This window comes from Trachurus japonicus, chromosome 16 (assembly GCF_045865225.1).
Source record: "Trachurus japonicus isolate A0001 chromosome 16, Traja_1.0".
NCBI classification, from domain to species: Eukaryota; Metazoa; Chordata; class Actinopteri; order Carangiformes; family Carangidae; genus Trachurus; species Trachurus japonicus.
In genome coordinates, this window is record NC_140922.1 from 32,310,507 (window position 1) to 32,329,524 (window position 19,018).

Genomic DNA, 19,018 nt, shown 5'->3' on the forward strand with positions numbered 1-19,018 from the left:
CCAAAGGTCCACCTTGGTCAACCAGGAGACAAACAAATCCTGGTTGGCATTCTTCGGCAATGACTTTTAACCTCTGAATGAGTCAAACTGTTTCTTCGTCCTCTTGTTGACTTTACTGGTTTGGAGATTTGTAGTTTTTTTTTTTTTAATGTTTTTATTTCCAATAAATTTATAGAAAGGATACAACAACAAAAATATCCATCCTGAAACGATATCGATGATGACGATTTCTTCTTTTTTTGTTTAACCCATGTGTATATATATATTTTATAGTTTCATGAGTTTGAAAAATATGACCACACTTTTTCTAAGGGTAAAAAAGCTGAAATCTGATCTGTAAAAATCTTAAGAGTTGGAGGGAAATCATTTTTCCAAAATAAGAGCAAAGTATGTTATCATAATTAATATCCTGCATTTTTTCATATCTAACTGAAGATGCAATGAATCATTTAACAAATACAAACTGGGACTTAAATCAAATTTTATTTTCAAAACAGATTGTGTAAATTAACAGATTTGTTGTTTCTTTTCTCTTGTTATCTTGAGAATGGAATAAAGAATAATATAAAGATGTCTAATAGGATAAAATTAGGTAAAATGAAAACTTTTAGTCATCACATGTTGAGATTTTTTGTTTTTCCATTTGTAGTTATTTCATTTTCCGTTATCCTGACATTCTTACATGTTTTTTCTTGTTATTTCCAGAATATAAAGTAAAGAGTAATATAAAACTGTCTAACAGGATAAAATAAGATCAAATGTCAACGTTAAATTATGCTTAAACTCTTAAACTTTTCACTGATTCCATTTCCTGTTGTCCTGAGATTCTTATTTTTATTTCATTGTATCCAGAACAAATTTTGGAGGAAGAAGTCTTTATCGTTTTCAGATGTATCTCCAAGTGCTTTTGAGATTTGTTTGCTGTGGTTTCAGATTTATTTTGTGTGCACTGATTTCCTTGCTGCATCCCTGGTGTTGGGATTATTTCTGTTTCCTCAGATTTCTAGATTGTTTTCAGATATGATATTTCTCTGGAGGCAAAGGCAGATTGTTTATTATGCTGATGTTTCTGTTCCTCCAGGGTCAAGAGGTACGTGTTCCTCCGACTTTGCCTCCTGTCGTGTCCTGTCAGCCGATCACCGTCCCTCTCTGCGCAGACTTGACCTACACTCAGACAGTGATGCCCAATTTTCTGGGCCACAGAAATCAGGAGGACGCCAGCCTGGAGATACACGGCTTTGCACCGTTGGTGAAGGTGGGCTGTTCTCCTCAGATGAAGCCGTTCCTCTGCTCCGTTTACGTCCCCGACTGTGTGGCAGGACAAGCTCGGCCTCCCTGCAAGACGCTCTGTGAGCAGGCTCGCTCCGGCTGCGAGTCCCTGATGAACAAATTTGGCTTCCCGTGGCCTGAATCCCTCAGTTGTGACAAGTTCACCACAGAGTCGTGTCAACACGTAAGTTGGCCCTCTGGAGATAACTGGTAAAGGTAAACCCAAGGTGCTCCTGAATGTGATGTTTCTGTTATGTTTATGGAGGCCCATGTTTGCCATGTCAATTTGTATCGATTGATCTTGTTGGTGTGATTCAGGCTAAGATAAACATTTCAAAGGACATGAATCACATGAATCACATTTCTCTTCATCCAGTTTCAAGGTGCCGGTTTTTCTGATACGTCCCCGTCAACATGTGAGGCAATCACCATTCCTACCTGCAAAGATATGCCCTACACCGACACTGTGATGCCCAACGTCCTCGGCCACAAGACTCAGCGTGAAGCGGCTTTGGAAGTTCAAACGTACGCCCCACTTGTAAATTTTCAGTGTTCCCCTTACTTGAAGCCGTTCCTGTGCTCCGTCTACACCCCAGAGTGTGTGCAGGGAAGACCTCGGCCTCCCTGCAGGAAGCTCTGCGAGCAGGCTCGCTCCGGCTGCGAGTCCGTTATGAACGGGTTTGGTGTCCCGTGGCCCGAGGCCCTGAAGTGTGACAAGTTCACCATGGAGTCATGTGAACAGGTCAGTCTGCTGCAAAAGGGTAAAACACATGTTGACATGATCTTTATGTTTGTGTTTATTTAGGGTGTATTCAGATCTGGTCCAAAGATCGGTTCGTTTGGTTCAGATGTGAACACAGCATGCAGAATAAAACAAGCGGGCCGAGATCGCTTAGAGGGGGTGGTCTCGGCTCGTTTCCATTCGAGCCCTGGATCGATTCGTAATTGACTCAGCAACCATGCAACACGCTGCTGATGTCCCATAGTTGTCAATGGCCAGCGTGCTGGTTCTTTTGGGGGGGAGTGTTGGGCCGAGAATATACACAAATGCCTCAGATCGGGTCTGGGCTGCAACCATGGTCCAAACTGGGTCAGATTTTAATTTTCAGGCCGGTTGAGACATCTATTCCATGTTTTTAGTTTTTCCCGGGTAACATCCTCCTCCTCTTCCTATTTCCAGGTAAGATTTCTGACCATTAAAAGAACAGTTGTTTCACGAATGGCATTTGTTAACATCTTTGGAGCGCTAGGGACTGTGGACACTTCAGTAGGGATGGAGTGATTTTCGATCGGATCGTCTATCAGCGATCGAAGGGATGATCTGCCGATTTCCCATCCCTACACTTCAAGTCCTAGAGCTCACAATAAAGTGTCAGGAAGGAAAACACAATCAAATCTTATGTGTTGCAGTTTGGCGTGAGCAGCAGCGGGGGGATCTGTGAGCCCATCATCATACCCATGTGTCAGGGTCTGTCCTACAACGAGACCATCATGCCCAACCTCCTGGGACACAGGAGTCAGAGGGAGGCCGTGATGAAAATGTCCTTCCTGAACTCCATGGTGAAAACCGTGTGCTCCACAGACATACGCCTCTTCCTGTGCAGGGTGTACGCCCCCGAGTGTGCGGCAGGGGAAGTGCGGCAGCCCTGCAGGTCCTTCTGTGAGAAGGCCAAGGAGGGCTGCGAGAGCTTCATGTCCAGCTTCGGCGTTTCATGGCCACAAGAGTTGAACTGTCGCTCGTTCCCAGAGGAAGATTGTATATCAGTGAGTGATGCACATGTTTGATGATGAAAAGAGAAATAAGAAGAGCTTGTTTTTGTTTTGTTGTCACCTGACATCCTCTCTTTTTCCTCTTCCTTTACAGGAGAAGAGCATGACCGAGGTATCTTATTTCATAACTTCTACGTTAAATCTTAAACCAGGAAGTCAAAATGAAAGCTGTCATATTTTTCCATATGATTTAACTTTATCTGTTCCTGTTTCAGATGCTGAGCATTGAAAATGTTCTCGCTAAGCTGAACGCGGGCGGCCTCTCTGTTCACGGCAAATGTAAGTTTGGGTTTACAGCAGAGCGGTCTTCATGCCCTGTCTTAAAGCAGAAGTAAGTGATATATTTGTGTTAATATAAGTCTTAAATAGTTATATCTTCCGACAGCAATCACTTACATAGAGTGTTTGGACTGAAACACGGGTCTCTCAGTCCCTCTGCTCTGCTCTGAGCCGAAGAGAAAACATTTATCGTATCCTACAGTTTTTATCCAATGAGGACAGAGAACGGCATGCAGGGCTGTGTGTGCAGCCAAGGAACGCCGTGAATGTGGCGACGTAGGGACGAGGACTGTTATGGTGCGTTCAAGGAAACTCGTATTTTTCCAACCGTGAAGTGGTACCAGTTCGATCTGGTACGAGTTCACCGGTCGGAAGTTACGAGTGGCCGTTATAGTGACTTTCACCGGTAAAACAGGTCGGAAAAACACGAGTGGGTTGCCTGAAACGCTACAAAGTCGTAAGTTGTGACTTGAAGCTGTAATTTACGATTTCAAAAGCCTGCCTGGAACGCAGCATTAGCGAAAACGACCGGACCACTTAGGGGAGAGCCGGGTCGATTGATACACTTTTCATTTAAACGTCTTTTTCAAAGATGACGTTATGTACACAAACATTTTTATCATGTGATCAACAACTCACATGTGTATTCTCTTAGTTACAAGTGTAATTTAACACATATGTTGGATGATCGCGCTGTTTTCTAACTTTGAACGTAAGTTGACATTTGTCTCAAACGCCCCACCTATGCGGGTCGTTTGAGACACAGAGGAGGGACGGTTGAAACAGCATGTTTTAAACAGAAACTACTGACATTACTCTCGTTTTTATGCAGCATATCAGACAACATACTAGTGTACTCCTTATTGCCAAAATGTCACATAATTTCTCACAATATAAATAGGTCAAATAAATATTTTTGTCCCGTGCGCAATTGTCAAGATCCGCATTTCGATTAAACTCGCCTTTCTTCTTTTGTACGAGTTGTTGGATGACTGCATTTTCATTTTATTTACTTATTTCCCTGTCCTAAGTCATGTTTATGGAGACACAGTTGAACATATTGTCATTTTACCCTCGGCATTTTCCCCTCACTTTGCTGAATATCTGTTGATTCATGTCATAAACACGTTTTGTTCATTAAAAATATGTGGTGTTTATTAAAAATATGTTGTTCATTCAAATCGGTTGTTGTTCATTGCAGAACAATAGGGTATTAATTCGGTGATTTATATACAGATATTGATCGCGCAGTGTGACCACAATCACTACGCACGGAGGCGTGAGGGACATTTGAAACAGCTGTATCAATCGTCCCTGCAGCGACTACTGACACTTCAACCTGCTTTGCCTCTAAACTTCAAAACTATGACATTGCATAGTTTAGGACCTGTTTATGTACGAATTCATCTATTGTTAGGTCATATTATTATTGCATGAAACACACAATACAACTTTTGATCACAAAAAAACTACCGCACGTAACATTTTACTTTCCGTAGTAAAAAACAGGTTCGCGCTAATAACTTTTGAATGGCGTGACGTAATTTCACAAGCTTTCCCAGGATTGGTCGGTGTTGAGTGCTGAACATAGTGACAAAATCTGACGGCTCAAGCTTGTGTGGTTTTCGAGGAAATCGCTGTGTATCAATCGTCCCGTGTATCAATCGACCCGGCGCTCCCCTACTTCTGCTTTAACATTAAATGTTTAGATTGGCAGTTAGCTAAACGGTCCCTCCAATTTAGAGACAAAGGCTTCCTGGTTCAAGCCGTTTATTCGTCGCCTCCCAAAACTAATATACACAGAAAGAAAATGGTTTAACATTGCATTCAGTCATAAAACATGTTAAATCTAAAACTAAATCTAACTACTTCCAATACAGCTAGCATAACTGCTACAAGTAGGCTACAACAGAAAATACAAAAGATAAGACCCCCGAGCTTAATGCTAACATACAGGCTAACGGAAATTAGCACAAAACAACAGTATGTTCAAATTTGACACATTTGATACTTGATATGATCTTTGATAGATTTTTTTAAATCTCATTTTATTTTTTCTCTAAATCCAGCCCTGACTCTGAGGACGGCCCGACTCCTGCTGGTCCTCACGGATGTATCCTTTTACCCCCCATTAATTCAATGCTCGTTTTTATACCCGTTTGTCTTCTCTTCGTTTGTATCTGTTAGTCTTATGCAAGTTGAATTGCCCTTTTATTTGGACATGTAAAAAGCAGAAAGAAAATTTCAGTCCAGTTCCGATCAAACCTTGAGCTAGTACTATTTCTATTGAAGCCAAATCTCTGGCTGCATCAGGACGTTTTGAGCTGCACGTTGTCAGTTGATGTGAGTTCTTTAACAGCTCTCTCAGGCGGACCAAAGCGGAGACCTGGACGCTCTGGAGGTCTTCAAACTGGAGCACTACGTGGCCGTTGTCAGGAGGGAGTATGTGGAGAAGTACGAGAGGAGGAATCCACCGTCCGTCTCTCAAACCCAGCTGAAGAGGGCTCTGACCACCCACGGTAATATGTTAAACATATTTTATAATGATCTCAGACAAACTATATCCAGAAGTTTCTAATGTTCTTGTTCTCTCAGACTTCGGTATAGATGATGACACCTTACAAATCGTGTGGCAAAAATACGGCTCCAGGAGTGGGATCGACTACGATGACTACGTGGCCTTGATAACAGAGCTTCAGATCCTCAAAGGTCGGTGTCAGCAGCAGCAGAGGAAGAAGAAGTCCTCTACACTGTGTTTGGATGTTGTTGTGTGTCACCTGTGATTCTGCATTGAGCTGTAGCCAGGGTTTAGGCTCCAAAGAAGATTTAAGAAATTTACCTGCAATATTTTACAAGTGGGCTATGTGATTGAGAAAAATGACACTCCTTAAAGTTTTTGGCCTAAAATAGAGAAATTATTGTGCTGCAGGTGGTTTTATATCATAAAATATATTGGAAAATACTACAGTAAACAACCTCTATATAACTTTTGTTTTCCTGTTTATGATTCACAACTGGTCCAAAATTAAGACAATTTGGTGCACGCCACTCACAGTATTCAAGGTTGAGTACACTCATCAATTAAGATCAATTGTGATTTCAAGGGAATGACCAATAGTAGCAGGTGTAGCACCAGAGTCAGTTTGTTATCACTGTGCAGCAAAAACTTCATTTAAATATATTTTACACATTGTGTAAAAATCCAGTTCTCCATGTTCACATTATCAAAATATTTGCTTTTCCATCTCAGATCGTTTCAAGGCCCATCTGCTGAGTTTGCCGTGTGACTGCCAAGTGGCCAGCTTCTCTTTTAGACAGGTGAGTTGAAATGATCTGATTTATTTTTATCAGAGAAGCTCTAGACTTCAGGTAACTGTGATGCAAATGGTTTTTATTCACATGTTTGTCAAGTTACAGCAGTAAGAGTTCAAACAAACTCGGAAGAAAATGATTTTGTAGATACAGTATTAACCTTGGGTCTGTTTTCAGTGGTACAAAGTGTGAAAGAGATACACACAATCTGGAATAATTTTCTTCTTTTGAAAGTTTGAATACAAATTATTAATGGATGAAAAATCACATTGTTATATCATTAACAAAATAACAGGTAGGCAGTATATGACTTATATTGGAAATAGATTATTGGATTATTAACTACGGTACTTAATTTTTTTTTTTAACAAGTTGAAAACCAATGAAAAAGGTTTGGTATTTTCCACAATCCATTCAGTTACAATGCCAACATCTGCTGACCAGTCTGTGGTATTGCATATATAGGAAAGTAATGAAACTACAGTATCATACAACTGAATTATCCTCCATAATTAACTTAAGAATTGTTATATTCTAAAAATGACCACTTTAAAAATGTGTCTGTATGTAGTGCTTCATGTTAAGTGTGTTATTACAAGTTTTTTTCTCTCTCTTTGTCTTTTCAGTTCATGAAATCAGCCATAATCTAAGGATCAAGCAGGAGCTGAGTTCAATTATATATTTTTTAAGAAGTTAGTGTTGTAACTGTTCAGTAGCTCAGAGCTGTACGGGCAAATATTAATGTTCATGAATCCATTCATCATCTTCATTAACAGACCATTAGGACTTTCAATGGGATATTGAGTTGTTGTTTTTTCCTGCCTGAGGTTTTTGAAGTCTTCATTGTTCATGAATGTATTTTCAGCCATTTTGTGAAGTTTTTACATCTCACATTAAAACTGTTTGGCTGCAATGATCATGAAGCCTTTTCTGCATATTTCCAAATGAATATATAAAGGTGAGAGGAGAATGGACCGACTGGTTGGAGGTGACAGAAAGGTTACTGTAGCTCTGATAACCATTTTTTATAACTGGGGTGAGGTGACAGTGTCTAACCCTGGTGACGGTTTCTATCAATGAAAATAAGTGTCTTCATATCTCACACAAATACACTGAGGAGTTGAAAGGTCCTGTCTTAATCCTGAAAGCAGGGTAGACCGGCTCAGTGAACTTGGTGTGGTAAGTGTGGATATGGATCAGTTTGTTAGAGGAGATGGAGTAGAAAGACAGTGTGCAGGCATCCTGGTCGAGGTACACCCCAACTCTGCCAGAGTGGCGTCTACAGATGGATAATCTTTTGTTTCTGTGCAGGACAGAATAACCTTCATCAGAGCAGCTCAGACTCCAGGACTGATCGTTCTGCCCAAGACAGCAGTCGTCACTCTCCCCTCTCCTACTGATCCCTTTATACGTCACTCCTATGTAAACCTGTCCAACCCACTCAACTTCCCAGTAACAGCGACCAGTCAAACCATCTGTGCACAGCAGCTGTTCCCAGTAGTCAAATCTGTCTGGGTGATCAGGATACGACTGCTTCTCCTTCCCCATTGTCACTTTCCTGTTGTTGTCCGAGAGTATGAGTTCTTTGTTTGCTGTGTTTGGGTCCAGTGTGAGTTCACAGGCATCTGATGGTGAGAACATATAATGGTATAGTGACTGTTACTAGCAAGATTGCTACAGTAAGCATGTCAAGCTGACAAACAAACCAGTGGAAACTAGCCAAGTTATAACATATATGATGTGTAGGCTTCAAGGTTGAATTAGATCAAGAAAAGAAAAGGGAGAAAGTCATCAGTGAGGTATGCAATGGAAACATGCAGACTGTTGGCTTTCCATTGGCCAGGGCTGGCCACACATCATCCAAATAACTTCTCAAATAAAAAATTACATGTTAAATGCATTACTCTCACTTCTTAAAAAGAAAAACACACTTACGCTTCCTCAGACCAGTTGTCATTGACTGAGATTGACTATGGTCCAATCTGGTGCAAAAACAAAGACCAGTAACAATAAATAAATGTAAACATCCTGGTCAATCAAAACACATAGAACATAACACATACATCTCCCATTGAGAGGAGGTAGCTGTAGAACCCATCTGTTCATACCTGAGTGTCTCCAATCTCCAGTCTGGGTCCTTCAGTCCAGCAGAGAGAGGTTTCACCCCAGAGTCTCCTGGATGGTTGTAGCTCAGGTCCAGTTCTATCAGATGGGAGGGGTTGGAGCTCAGGGCTGAGGCCAAGGAAGCACAGCCTTTCTCTGTGATTAGACAGCCAGACAGTCTACACACACACACACACACACACACACACAAGCTTGTAAAGTCATGTTTCATAAAATTAGTACATTTGAAAGGAGTTCTAATGTATTAGTGTGACCGATGCGGTTGTTATAGGCATGCCCCAGGTGAGTCTTGAACGAGGATTGATGCAAACCGTTTCGCAAAGAGGTCAATGGCCACTCCGCATTCGGGTTTGCACGTCTTTTTAATGGGAGAGTGAGTTTAACTTAAGTACCGCTAACCCACCACAAGTGGTCACTTCACTTCACTGGTCCCTTGTGACTGTTAGTGGCTATACCCTTGGACCTTTGTTACACTCACCCCCCTAAACTCACTCCACCCAGGGCACCCGGGTGGAGTGAGTTTAGGGTCACCAATGTGACCGATGTGGTTGTTATAGGCATGCCCCAGGTGAGTCTCGAACCCGGGTCTCCTGCACGATGCAAACCGTTTCGCTGAGAGATCATTGACCACCTGGAAGGATCTTACTCTATCTGGATCAATCTTACTTGATCTGGACGGATCTTACCCTACCTAGATGGATCTTCTTTTTAAGTATAATTTTGGGGCTTTTTTTTACTTTTAATTGACAGGTTAGTTGAGAGACAGGACATAGGAGGGCAGAGAGATGGGGAATGACACACAGCATAGGGCCACCCAATGCGGGATTCGGAGCTGGCTGTAGAGAGGCCTATGCACATGCTCTACCCACTGAGCTAAACAGCACTCCACCTGGACGGCTCTTAACCATTCTGGATGAAACTTACTTGATCTGGAAGGATCTTACTCTAACTGGATGGATCTTTTGCTACCCAGACAGATCGTATTCCTCCTAGAGAGATCTTACTCTTTCTGGATGGATCTTACTCCACCCGGACAGATCTTACTCTATTTGTATGGATCTTACTCTACCTAGATGGATCATCCTCTACCTGAACTAATCTAACCTGGACAAATCTGACTCTACCTGGATGGATCATATTCTATCTAGATGGATTGTATGCTAACTGGATGAATCTCACTCTACCTCAACTGATGTTACTCTACCTCTAACTCTAATTTGGTGGATCTTATTTTACATGGTTAATTTCATTGGTTCACCACAGTTCTTCTGACATTTGAGTGCAGCTATTTACGACTTACAATAAACTAATGTTACTCTCATATTAGTAACTCAAACTGTCCTGAGCAATGGCTTCAAAAGGTCATGAGATGAAAAAATAGATTAATCTTGACCTGAGAGTTTCCAGTTTGCAGTGTGGACTTTGCAGTCCACCACAGAGCAGCTCCACTCCTGCATCCTGCAGGTCGTTGTTGCTCAGGTCCAGTTCTCTTAGTCTGGAGGACTGGGAGCTCAGAACTGAGGCCAGAGCTTCACAGCTTTTCTCTGACAGGTTACAGCAACTCAGCCTGATGAAGCAACAAATATGTCATATTTTTTCCTTTTTAAATACAGTTAATTTATGTAGTTATTTCAACTTACCGAGCTTTAGTGCAGACTTTGACGACTGGAAGCAGCTTCAGAAGTGCCTCCTCTGTAGATGAATATTCCTTCAAGTCAAATACATCCAGATCTTTTTCTAAAGATAGTAAGATGTGAACCAGAGCTGACCATTGAGCAGGAGACAGTTTATCTGTGGAGAGAGTTCCTGAAGTCAGGTATTGCTGGATCTCCTCCACTAGAGATTGATCTAAAAGTTCATTCAGACAGTGGAACAGATTGATGCTTTTCTCTGGAGACAGATCTTCACTGATCTTCTTCTTGATGTACTTGATTGTTTCCTCATTGATCTGTAAACTGCTTTCTGTCTTTGTCACCAGGCCACGTAGGAGAGACTGATTGGTCTCCAGTGACAAACCCAAGAGGAAGCGGAGGAACAGGTCCAGGTGTCCGTTTGGACTCTGCAAGGCCTTGTCCACAGCACTCTGGTAGAAAAGTGTCGGTCCAGTGTTGTCTCCGGACAGTCGGGACCCAAAAGTGTCCTCTGACATCAGATTGACTCCAGATTTGATGAAGGTCAGATGAACATGAAGAGCAGCCAGAAACTCCTGAACACTCACATGGACAAAGCAGAACATCTGGTCCTGGTAAATGCCACTCTCCTTTTTAAAGATCTGTGTGAACACTCCTGAGTAAACTGAGGCTGCTGTGATATCAATGCCACACTCTGTCAGGTCTGATTCATAGAAGATCAGGTTTCCTTTCTGCAGCTGCTCAAAAGCCAGTTTTGCCAGAGACTCAATCGTCTTCTTGGTTTCTGGACTCCAGTGTGGATCTGTCTCAGCCCCTCCATCATACTTGACCTTCTTCATTTTGGACTGCACAACCAGGAACGTGATGTACATCTGAGTCAGGTTCTTGGGCAGCTCTCCTGCTTCTTTGGTCTTCAACAATTCCTCCAGAACTGTAGCAGTGATCCAGCAGAAGATTGGGATGCGACACATGATGTGGAGGCTTCGTGATGTCTTGATGTGGGAGATGATCTCCCTGGCTTGCTCCTCATCTCTGAACCTCTTCTTCAAGTACTCCTCCTTCTGTGGATCAGTAAACCCTCTGATCTCTGTCACCATGTCTAAACACCTAGGAGGGATCTGATTGGCTGCTGCAGGTCGTGTGGTTATCCAGAGGCGAGCAGAGGGAAGTAGCATCCCCCTGATGAGGTTGATCAGAAGCACGTTGACTGAGGTGGACTCGTTAACATCAGTCAGGATCTCAGTGTTGTGGAAGTCCAGAGGAAGTCGACACTCGTCCAGACGATCAAAGATGAAGACGACCTGGAACTGATCAAAGCTGCAGATTCCTGCTTCTTTGGTTTCAGAGAAGAAGTGATGGACAAGTTCCACCAAGCTCAACTTTTTCTCTTTCAGCACATTCAGCTCTCTGAAAGTCAATAGAAATGTGAAGTGTATGTCCTTGTTGGCTTTGTCTTCAGCCCAGTCCAGAGTGAACTTCTGTGTTAAGATAGTTTTCCCAGTTCCAGCCTCTCCCTTTGTCAACACTGTTCTGATTGGTCGGTCTCTCCCAGGTGGGGCTTTCAAGATGTCTTCACATCTGATAAATGCTGTTTCAATGTGTCTGATCTCTTGTTCATCATTGACCTCTCCACTCCCTCCCTCTGTGATGTAGAGCTCTGTGTAGATCTGGTTCAGAAGGGTTGGGTTTCCTGCTTTAGCAATGCCCTCAAACACACACTGGACTTTCTTCTTCATGTTAGATTTGAGTTTATGTTGACAAACTGCAGCCCGTGTTCCTACAAAGACAAATACAAATAGGAACTCACAGATGTACCTCTACAACAACAAGAGATTAATAATAAACTGCTTACAGTGACTAAATTGGATGATTCAAGTGAACTCATCAAAGTATATCTAATTTCTACCATCTTTATTAGCTGGACAAAGAGCTCTGGACAGTTTACACAGTTAAGAAGAGGGAAATTCAAGTAGAATTTCACTGTTTTAGGGTACTTCTCTTCTGTTTCTGTAAAAAACCACCTACTGTTCTGCAGAGCGTCCGCCAGCTCCTCCTCCTTCATTGTCCTCAGGAACTGAAGAGTGATGTTCAGAAAAGCTTCTCTTCTGCTCCTCCTCTGCTCTTCCTCTTCATCATTACCCACCTCCTCATCCTCTCCTTGACTCTGGGGGTAGTGTGAGTAATCTGGACTCAGAAGCTTTTGGAAGTTCTCAAGTTCTTTCTTCTCAAAAGCAAAAATCTTCTCCTGGAGAAGCTGGAAGAAAACAATATTCAGGAATTTGACTCATATGATATACAATCAGCTGTGAAAGCTCATAGCAACACTCTGAAAAATTCTCTGCCGAGCTCAGGCTTTTTCCCTCTCGGTCAATACACTCCATACAACCACTCATGATGCAATGCCCCCATACACACCAGAAACACAGATTCCAGGTGTTTTTGAGGACCAGTGTAAATCTCCAGTGTCTCCTGGTTGACCCTGTGGAGAAAACATGATGCATTAGTGATGATGACTGGACTGCTGCCCATATTGATGATGCAACCTACTACTAGGTGGTGTCCCTCTATGTTCAACAATCTCCCAACTAACTAACAGTGTGCACTGCTTTACCTTAGACTTTTAGACTTAGGCTATTGAACAGATATATCGCTTGGTACTTGAGGATGCTAAAACTGGGAAAAAAAAGGTTCACTTGACTTACTCTGAAGATGGCTCTCCCTCTTTGAAAATAGGATGCAATTCCTTGGATGTGTCACTCTTCATGGATACACAACTTGGTGAGGAAGAAACTGCTCTTTGCAGCTCAGGACTAAAATAAATGAAGAATTAACAAAATACAGATTGTGACAAATCAGAACAGATCAACAGTGAGGCTGTAAAATAAATGTGTGTGGTAATGATAATTTTACATAATGTATTGTTTGAATGAGTAAAATGATCATAATTCCATTCCATTGGGAATTAGTGCTAAAACATGTTCTCTTGACTTACTTTGAAGATGGATCTTCCTCTTTGAAAATAGGGTGCAATTCCTTGGATGTGTTGCTCCTCATGGACACAGAGCTTGGTGAAGGAGAAACTGATCTTTTCTGCTCAGAACTGAAAGAAATGGTCGATCAACACAAGATATAAAAGAAACAAGTAAATGTCACTGTAAACAGACACTTTACTGCTTTTCACAAATGTGCACTTACTCCATCTCTGAGCCTGGAAGGTGACACAGCAATCGTGGCAGAACAACACATTCATTCTTCAATTTAAACACTTGACCTCTGAACATCTGCTACTTATTTACTTGTTTTATTGGTAAAAAACTTTTCATATCCTTCTGACTGTGGACCTTCAGTGTGTTCTCCCTACTGGTTTTACTCTGGGCAGTGAGCCAGTTCATGTCAATATAATGAAAGCACCTACATATTTATAATACTGTATCACATGTCACCTTGTCCTTTAGCTGCGGCCGGATAGAACTTAAAAACAGAGATGTACTTTGTGAGGTTTTCTTAAATAAAGCAAGACAGAAATATCTGTTCCTGGAGTTGAACACAGACTTTTCTGAATTGCGTCCTTGAGGACAGGTGGACATACTGATCTTACCTGTGAGCTTCACTCTGGTTCTCCTGATCTTCAGGTAGAGGAGCATCTCCCTCTCCTCCTCCACCTTTATCCTCACACTGACTCATGTTGGGACTCAAACCTTTAGACGATGAAACCACATACACATACAGATTGGAAACTGTTGGAAAACATGTTTTAACATTGTCTTTACAGGTGTAGAATAATGGACGATTATAGTCCATCCATGCCCAAAATTTAAAAGTCTTATTTTAAAACAAAACAACACTGTCTGAGGTCACTGTGTATTATGATCACTGTGAGTGATCACAAGTTTTGAAAACCACATAATTATCTAGAAAGTAAGTGAACATTGCACTTTAAAACAAGTAATGAGTTAAATGTACTTTTTTATTCCTTTAAAATGTTGTTAACAAAAAAAAAATGGACGTACCTCAAAGCTGAAGTTCGTATTTTGTTTCTTCAGATGTACGGCGCTCAGCTTTCAAATGTCCTTTTGTTTTCCACCAAATGAGATTGTAATAAAGAAAACTCCCCAGACACTGATGCTCTTTTATGACTTATTGCACAAAGTCCAAGCAGATCATATGATTCTGGTTTTATACAGTTAATAATTAAATCCCTCTTGTGTTACCATGGATTTTACTTCCATACCACTTTACTGAATATCTACATCTACACTTCTCAAGATTATCCTGTTTGTCAATCAATAACATAGAACAACTAGAAACAGCATTTCCTAACGGAAAATGCGTGTGAATGCTGAAACCCAATGCTGAACCATGCTGAATTAGCAGAATAAATTGACAAAGACATGCGGAATGGCATACAAGAAACATGTCCAAGGAAGGAATTGAACCCATAACTCTATGAGTGGTAACCTAACACACTAACCATATGGCCACAGAGGACCTGAGTTACAATGAGCTTTATACTATGAGGAATCAAAGACTGTCCAATGACAGCTGAATAATTGGAATCAAAAGTCAAGCAATGATGTGAAATGACTGAGGTAGGAATCAAACCCATGACCTCATGATCACTAAACCTTTACTCTGCCACTCGGCTACAGAGAGCACAGTGCTTTCAAGACTGTTGTCATTCATTGTAATGTGATGATGTGCTGCAAACTGGTATGAGTAATCAAGGAGATAACAAACACCTGTAACCAATTGAAGGCGGGGGAGGGGAGGTTAATTCTGTCAGTGACATCCAATAGTGGGCAGCGCAGGACAAGAAATGATGGATACAAATCATTCAAGAGCTTTGCTTTTCTCTGCTGCTCCAGTGCATTTAAATCTTAGAGCAGTAGTATAAACAAGAAACATGTCCACAACCCTGGACCTCATGATTGGCAACCCAGCAAACTAACCTCTCAACCACAGAGGGAGATAAAACATGCAGAATTCAAACACTGGCCAATGCAGCTGTAGTTTACACAGTTTAAACAAGGAGCAAGTTATCAGAAATCAACAGAAGACTGGGGGAATGATTCACTAACAAAGTGGTCAGGGCTGGATTTGAACCTGCAACCTTCAGTACATCAGCCCAGTGATATAACCACTTCACCATAGTTACATTCAATGAGAGAAAGGTAAAATAAATCCCTGTATAAGAGGCTCACTGACTTCTGAAGAGAGGTTGAGACTTTGATGAATGTGAGATTTTTCAATGATGCTTACAAAAAAAAAAAAAGAGTATGAATGAGCCATTAGAAGTTTGTCTACAGATCAGAATTTGAATGAAGTCTCTAGCAGAAAGTACGACATGAATGAGGCAGGAATCGAACCCATGACCTCATGATCAATCAACCTTTTGCACATACATAAGCATGTTGTCATTGATTGTAATGTGATGATGTGCTGCAAACTGTGGCACAAGCAATTAATGAGTCTCTTAACAGAGAACAACAAGAGTGCTTCCCTTGGATTCGAACCAGTGACCTTGGGGTTGGCAAGCGACCACCTTACCTACTACATTACAGTGGAGTTGTGGAGAAGAGAGGTTGAGACTTTCATGAATGTGAGATTTTTCAATGATGCTTAAAAAAAAAGAAAAGAGTAGAAATGAGCCACAACAAGTAGGACTTTTTTGTGACTTGTGACTATTTTTTGATGAAATCAAACAAAGTATAATGCCCATTCCAGTGAATTAAAAAGTTGAGCTCCTGCTACTCTGCTGTGAAAAAAATTGCATTGGGCTGAATGGCAGAGAGAGAGCACCCAGGCTGCATTTAAAAAATATTTTAAGTTATTCTCTGAGTCTCTGTGCATTTTTGACGGCATTGTGAGACAGAAGACAAGTGTGGCTACAAACTGTTTCCAAAATCATTTGTGTAGAGTGTCATTTGTAGCTTTGCTGGCAGTTTCAGAAGAAAAGTTCCAGTCACTTTTTTGGATCTCCTGCACTCTACGATGATGTCACCCACTCTGACCCAACCCCATACACACTCATTGAAAAGTGTGAAATTTGTCAGAAATCCTCATGTGCTTTTAAAGGATTTATCTCTAAAACGGTACAAGCTATGAAAAAGTTGTACACAGGATGAATACATTAGAAGTTTGTCTACAGCTCAGAATTTGAATGAAGTCTGTAGGTGAAAGTATGTGGAAGCAAATGAGGTTCAAAGTAGGACCAGTAGTTTCAGAGTTTGAAGACCGTTCCAATGTATTTCTAATAGGACACAATTTGAAATTTTAATTGTTGAAATAGCACAAAGTATGTAGGACTAGAAGCAGTCCACAGAACGGCCTTAAATTGTGGTTTACCTATACTTTAATTGCAGTTTAGAATCTTGATTGGATGCCTTTTAAGTCTATGGATGGTTTAGCCCCCTCCCCATGTTGTGGGTCAGTGTATGGTCACTGAATATAAGCCCACCAGGACTCTGAAATCATCGAATAGTAATCTTCTTCACAAGTCCACAAGTAACAAAGGTAGTTCAATCCTGTTTTGGGCAGCTGAGACAGCTAACGAGGATCCGCTCCTTCCTCTCTTCCGCAGACTTGCAGAAGGTTGTCCATGCTTTTATATCATCTAGACTTGATTACTGTAACGCTCTGTACGCTGGGATCAGTAAGGGAAACATCCGCAGACTGCAACTCATTCAAAATGCAGCTGCCAGGCTTTTAACAGGTAGTAAGAGAAGTGACCACATAACTCCAACCCTTGCCACTCTCCACTGGCTGCCCGTGAGTTTTAGAATTGATTTTAAAATTTTACTAATTGTTTTTAAAGCCCTGGATGGCCAAGCTCCTGCCTACATCCCTGATTTGCTTTTACCATACGAGCCTGACCGCTGCCTGAGATCCGCCGGTGCTGCCCTGCTTACGGTTCCGAGGTCCTGCCTTGTCACTAAAGGTGACTGGGCCTTTGCTGTCCGTGCTCCACAGCTGTGGAACACCCTGCCTGGCGATCTCAGGCAGGCGAGCTCAGTGGCTTCTTTTAAATCTCTTCTTAAAACTCACTTTTACCGATTAGCCTTCTCTTAATTTTGTTTTATCATTATTGTGTGATTACTTTGTTGTGGGTGGGTGATTTTATAATTTTAAGTCCAATTTTATTTCTCTGGTGGTTTTATTATGTTGTTGCCAGGAAATTGTATTTGACCTGTTTTATTAGGGCCGCGGGCAATCGCACCGGGCACTGGTCCCAACAGCTATGAAATAGCTGCAGGGACCAGTGCCCGGGCAAAGCCCGGGCACTACTGTTATTGTGTGGATTTTTTCCTAGTTATTAGTGTGACTGCTGAAGCAGTCACACTATTGTTCTTCTGTTTGGCCATTTTCTTCCGCCTTTTTACGGTCTTCTTCTAGTCCTTCATACTTTGTGCTATTTCAACAATTCATATATCAAAACGTGCAGCTTTTTTTGAACTTTATCGGCATTACTTTTCTCTTTTTAACTATTTATACTTTTTCAAATATTTAACTTTTTCACAAAAAATCTCACATTCATCAAAGTCTCAACCTCTCTTCTTCACAACTCCGCTGTAGTGTAGGGGTTAGGGTAACTGCCTGCCAACCCTAAGGTCACTGGTTCGAATCCAAGGGAAGAACTCTTGTTATGTTATGTTGAATTCTGCTCTCCTCCCCCGCCTTCAATTGGTTACAGGTGTTTGTTATCTCCTTGATTACTCATACCAGTTTGCAGCACATCATCACATTACAATGAATGACAACAGTTTTGAAAGCATGTGCTCTCTGTAGCCGAGTGGCAGAGTAAAGGTTTAGTGATCATATGGTCATGGGTTCGATTCCGGCCTCAGTCTTTTCACTTCATTGCTTGACTTTTGATTCCAATTATTCAGCTGTCATTGGACAGTCTTTGATTCCTCATAGTATAAAGCTCATTGTAACTCAGGTTCTCTGTGGCCATATGGTTAGTGTGTTAGGTGTTGTGCTATTTCAACAATTCATATATCAAAACGTGCAGCTTTTTTTGAACTTTATCGGCATTACTTTTCTCTTTTTAACTATTTATACTTTTTCAAATATTTAACTTTTTCTGCAAATTAAACTCTAGACAAATTATTTTCTCCAGTTTTGTAGCCACACTTGTCTTCTGGCTAAAATTCTGGTCAAAAATGCAAAGAGACTTAGATAATAATTTTAAATATTTTTTAAATGCAGCCAGGGAGCTCTCTGCTCTCATTCAGCCCAATGCTGAGAATTCTCCACAACTCTGTCTGAAACATGCTTATGTCTGTGCTCTCTGTGGCGAAGTGGCAGAGTAAAGGTTTATTGATCATGAGGTCATGGGTTCGATTCCTTACTTTTTTTTTTAAGCAGAAGCCAGTGATCCTCTTATCAAAGGTTTTCTTTACCCCTCACATACTGTCTCTGTCTGTAGCCTAGTGGTTAGCTTGCTGGTCTGGAGACCTGAAGGTTGCTAGTTCAAATCTTGCCTCAACAACAATTATAGTGAATTATTTTCCCAGTTGTCCTCTGTTGACTTCTGATAACTTGCTTCATGTTGAAACTGCTGCTCTCAGCCTGAAATTCACAGAAATTTTCATTCTAAGTCATTCAAGCTTGACTCTCAAGCTTTCTTGATG

General features: G+C 41.3%; 2 protein-coding genes across 3 annotated transcripts in view; one reads left to right on the forward strand and one right to left on the reverse strand.

The window, feature by feature from the left end:
- The window catches only part of LOC146972680 (uncharacterized), a 98,452-nt gene that overhangs the window by 511 nt on the left and 78,923 nt on the right, over window positions 1-19,018 (forward strand). The window contains exons 2-11 of the mRNA XM_085803089.1: window positions 1,082-1,453; window positions 1,646-2,011; window positions 2,680-3,033; window positions 3,134-3,151; window positions 3,255-3,318; window positions 5,388-5,431; window positions 5,687-5,837; window positions 5,914-6,027; window positions 6,569-6,636; window positions 7,257-7,671. Coding sequence (XP_085659215.1) covers window positions 1,082-1,453; window positions 1,646-2,011; window positions 2,680-3,033; window positions 3,134-3,151; window positions 3,255-3,318; window positions 5,388-5,431; window positions 5,687-5,837; window positions 5,914-6,027; window positions 6,569-6,636; window positions 7,257-7,280 — 1,575 coding nt within the window. The 3' untranslated portion in view covers window positions 7,281-7,671. The remainder of the gene's footprint in view (window positions 1-1,081; window positions 1,454-1,645; window positions 2,012-2,679; window positions 3,034-3,133; window positions 3,152-3,254; window positions 3,319-5,387; window positions 5,432-5,686; window positions 5,838-5,913; window positions 6,028-6,568; window positions 6,637-7,256; window positions 7,672-19,018) is intronic.
- LOC146972681 (NACHT, LRR and PYD domains-containing protein 3-like) overlaps window positions 7,717-19,018 on the reverse strand; it is a 57,417-nt gene continuing 46,115 nt past the window's right edge. Inside the window, exons 4-11 of one of the 2 annotated variants that reach the window (XM_085803084.1) lie at window positions 13,378-13,485; window positions 12,801-12,864; window positions 12,411-12,639; window positions 10,395-12,162; window positions 10,148-10,321; window positions 8,739-8,912; window positions 8,566-8,612; window positions 7,717-8,255 (exon numbers count right to left, since the gene is read on the reverse strand). In XM_085803084.1, the coding sequence (XP_085659210.1) occupies window positions 7,723-8,255; window positions 8,566-8,612; window positions 8,739-8,912; window positions 10,148-10,321; window positions 10,395-12,162; window positions 12,411-12,639; window positions 12,801-12,864; window positions 13,378-13,485 (3,097 nt within the window). In that variant the 3' untranslated portion in view covers window positions 7,717-7,722. The remainder of the gene's footprint in view (window positions 8,256-8,565; window positions 8,613-8,738; window positions 8,913-10,147; window positions 10,322-10,394; window positions 12,163-12,410; window positions 12,640-12,800; window positions 12,865-13,377; window positions 13,486-19,018) is intronic. The other variant, XM_085803085.1, reaches the window with a different exon arrangement.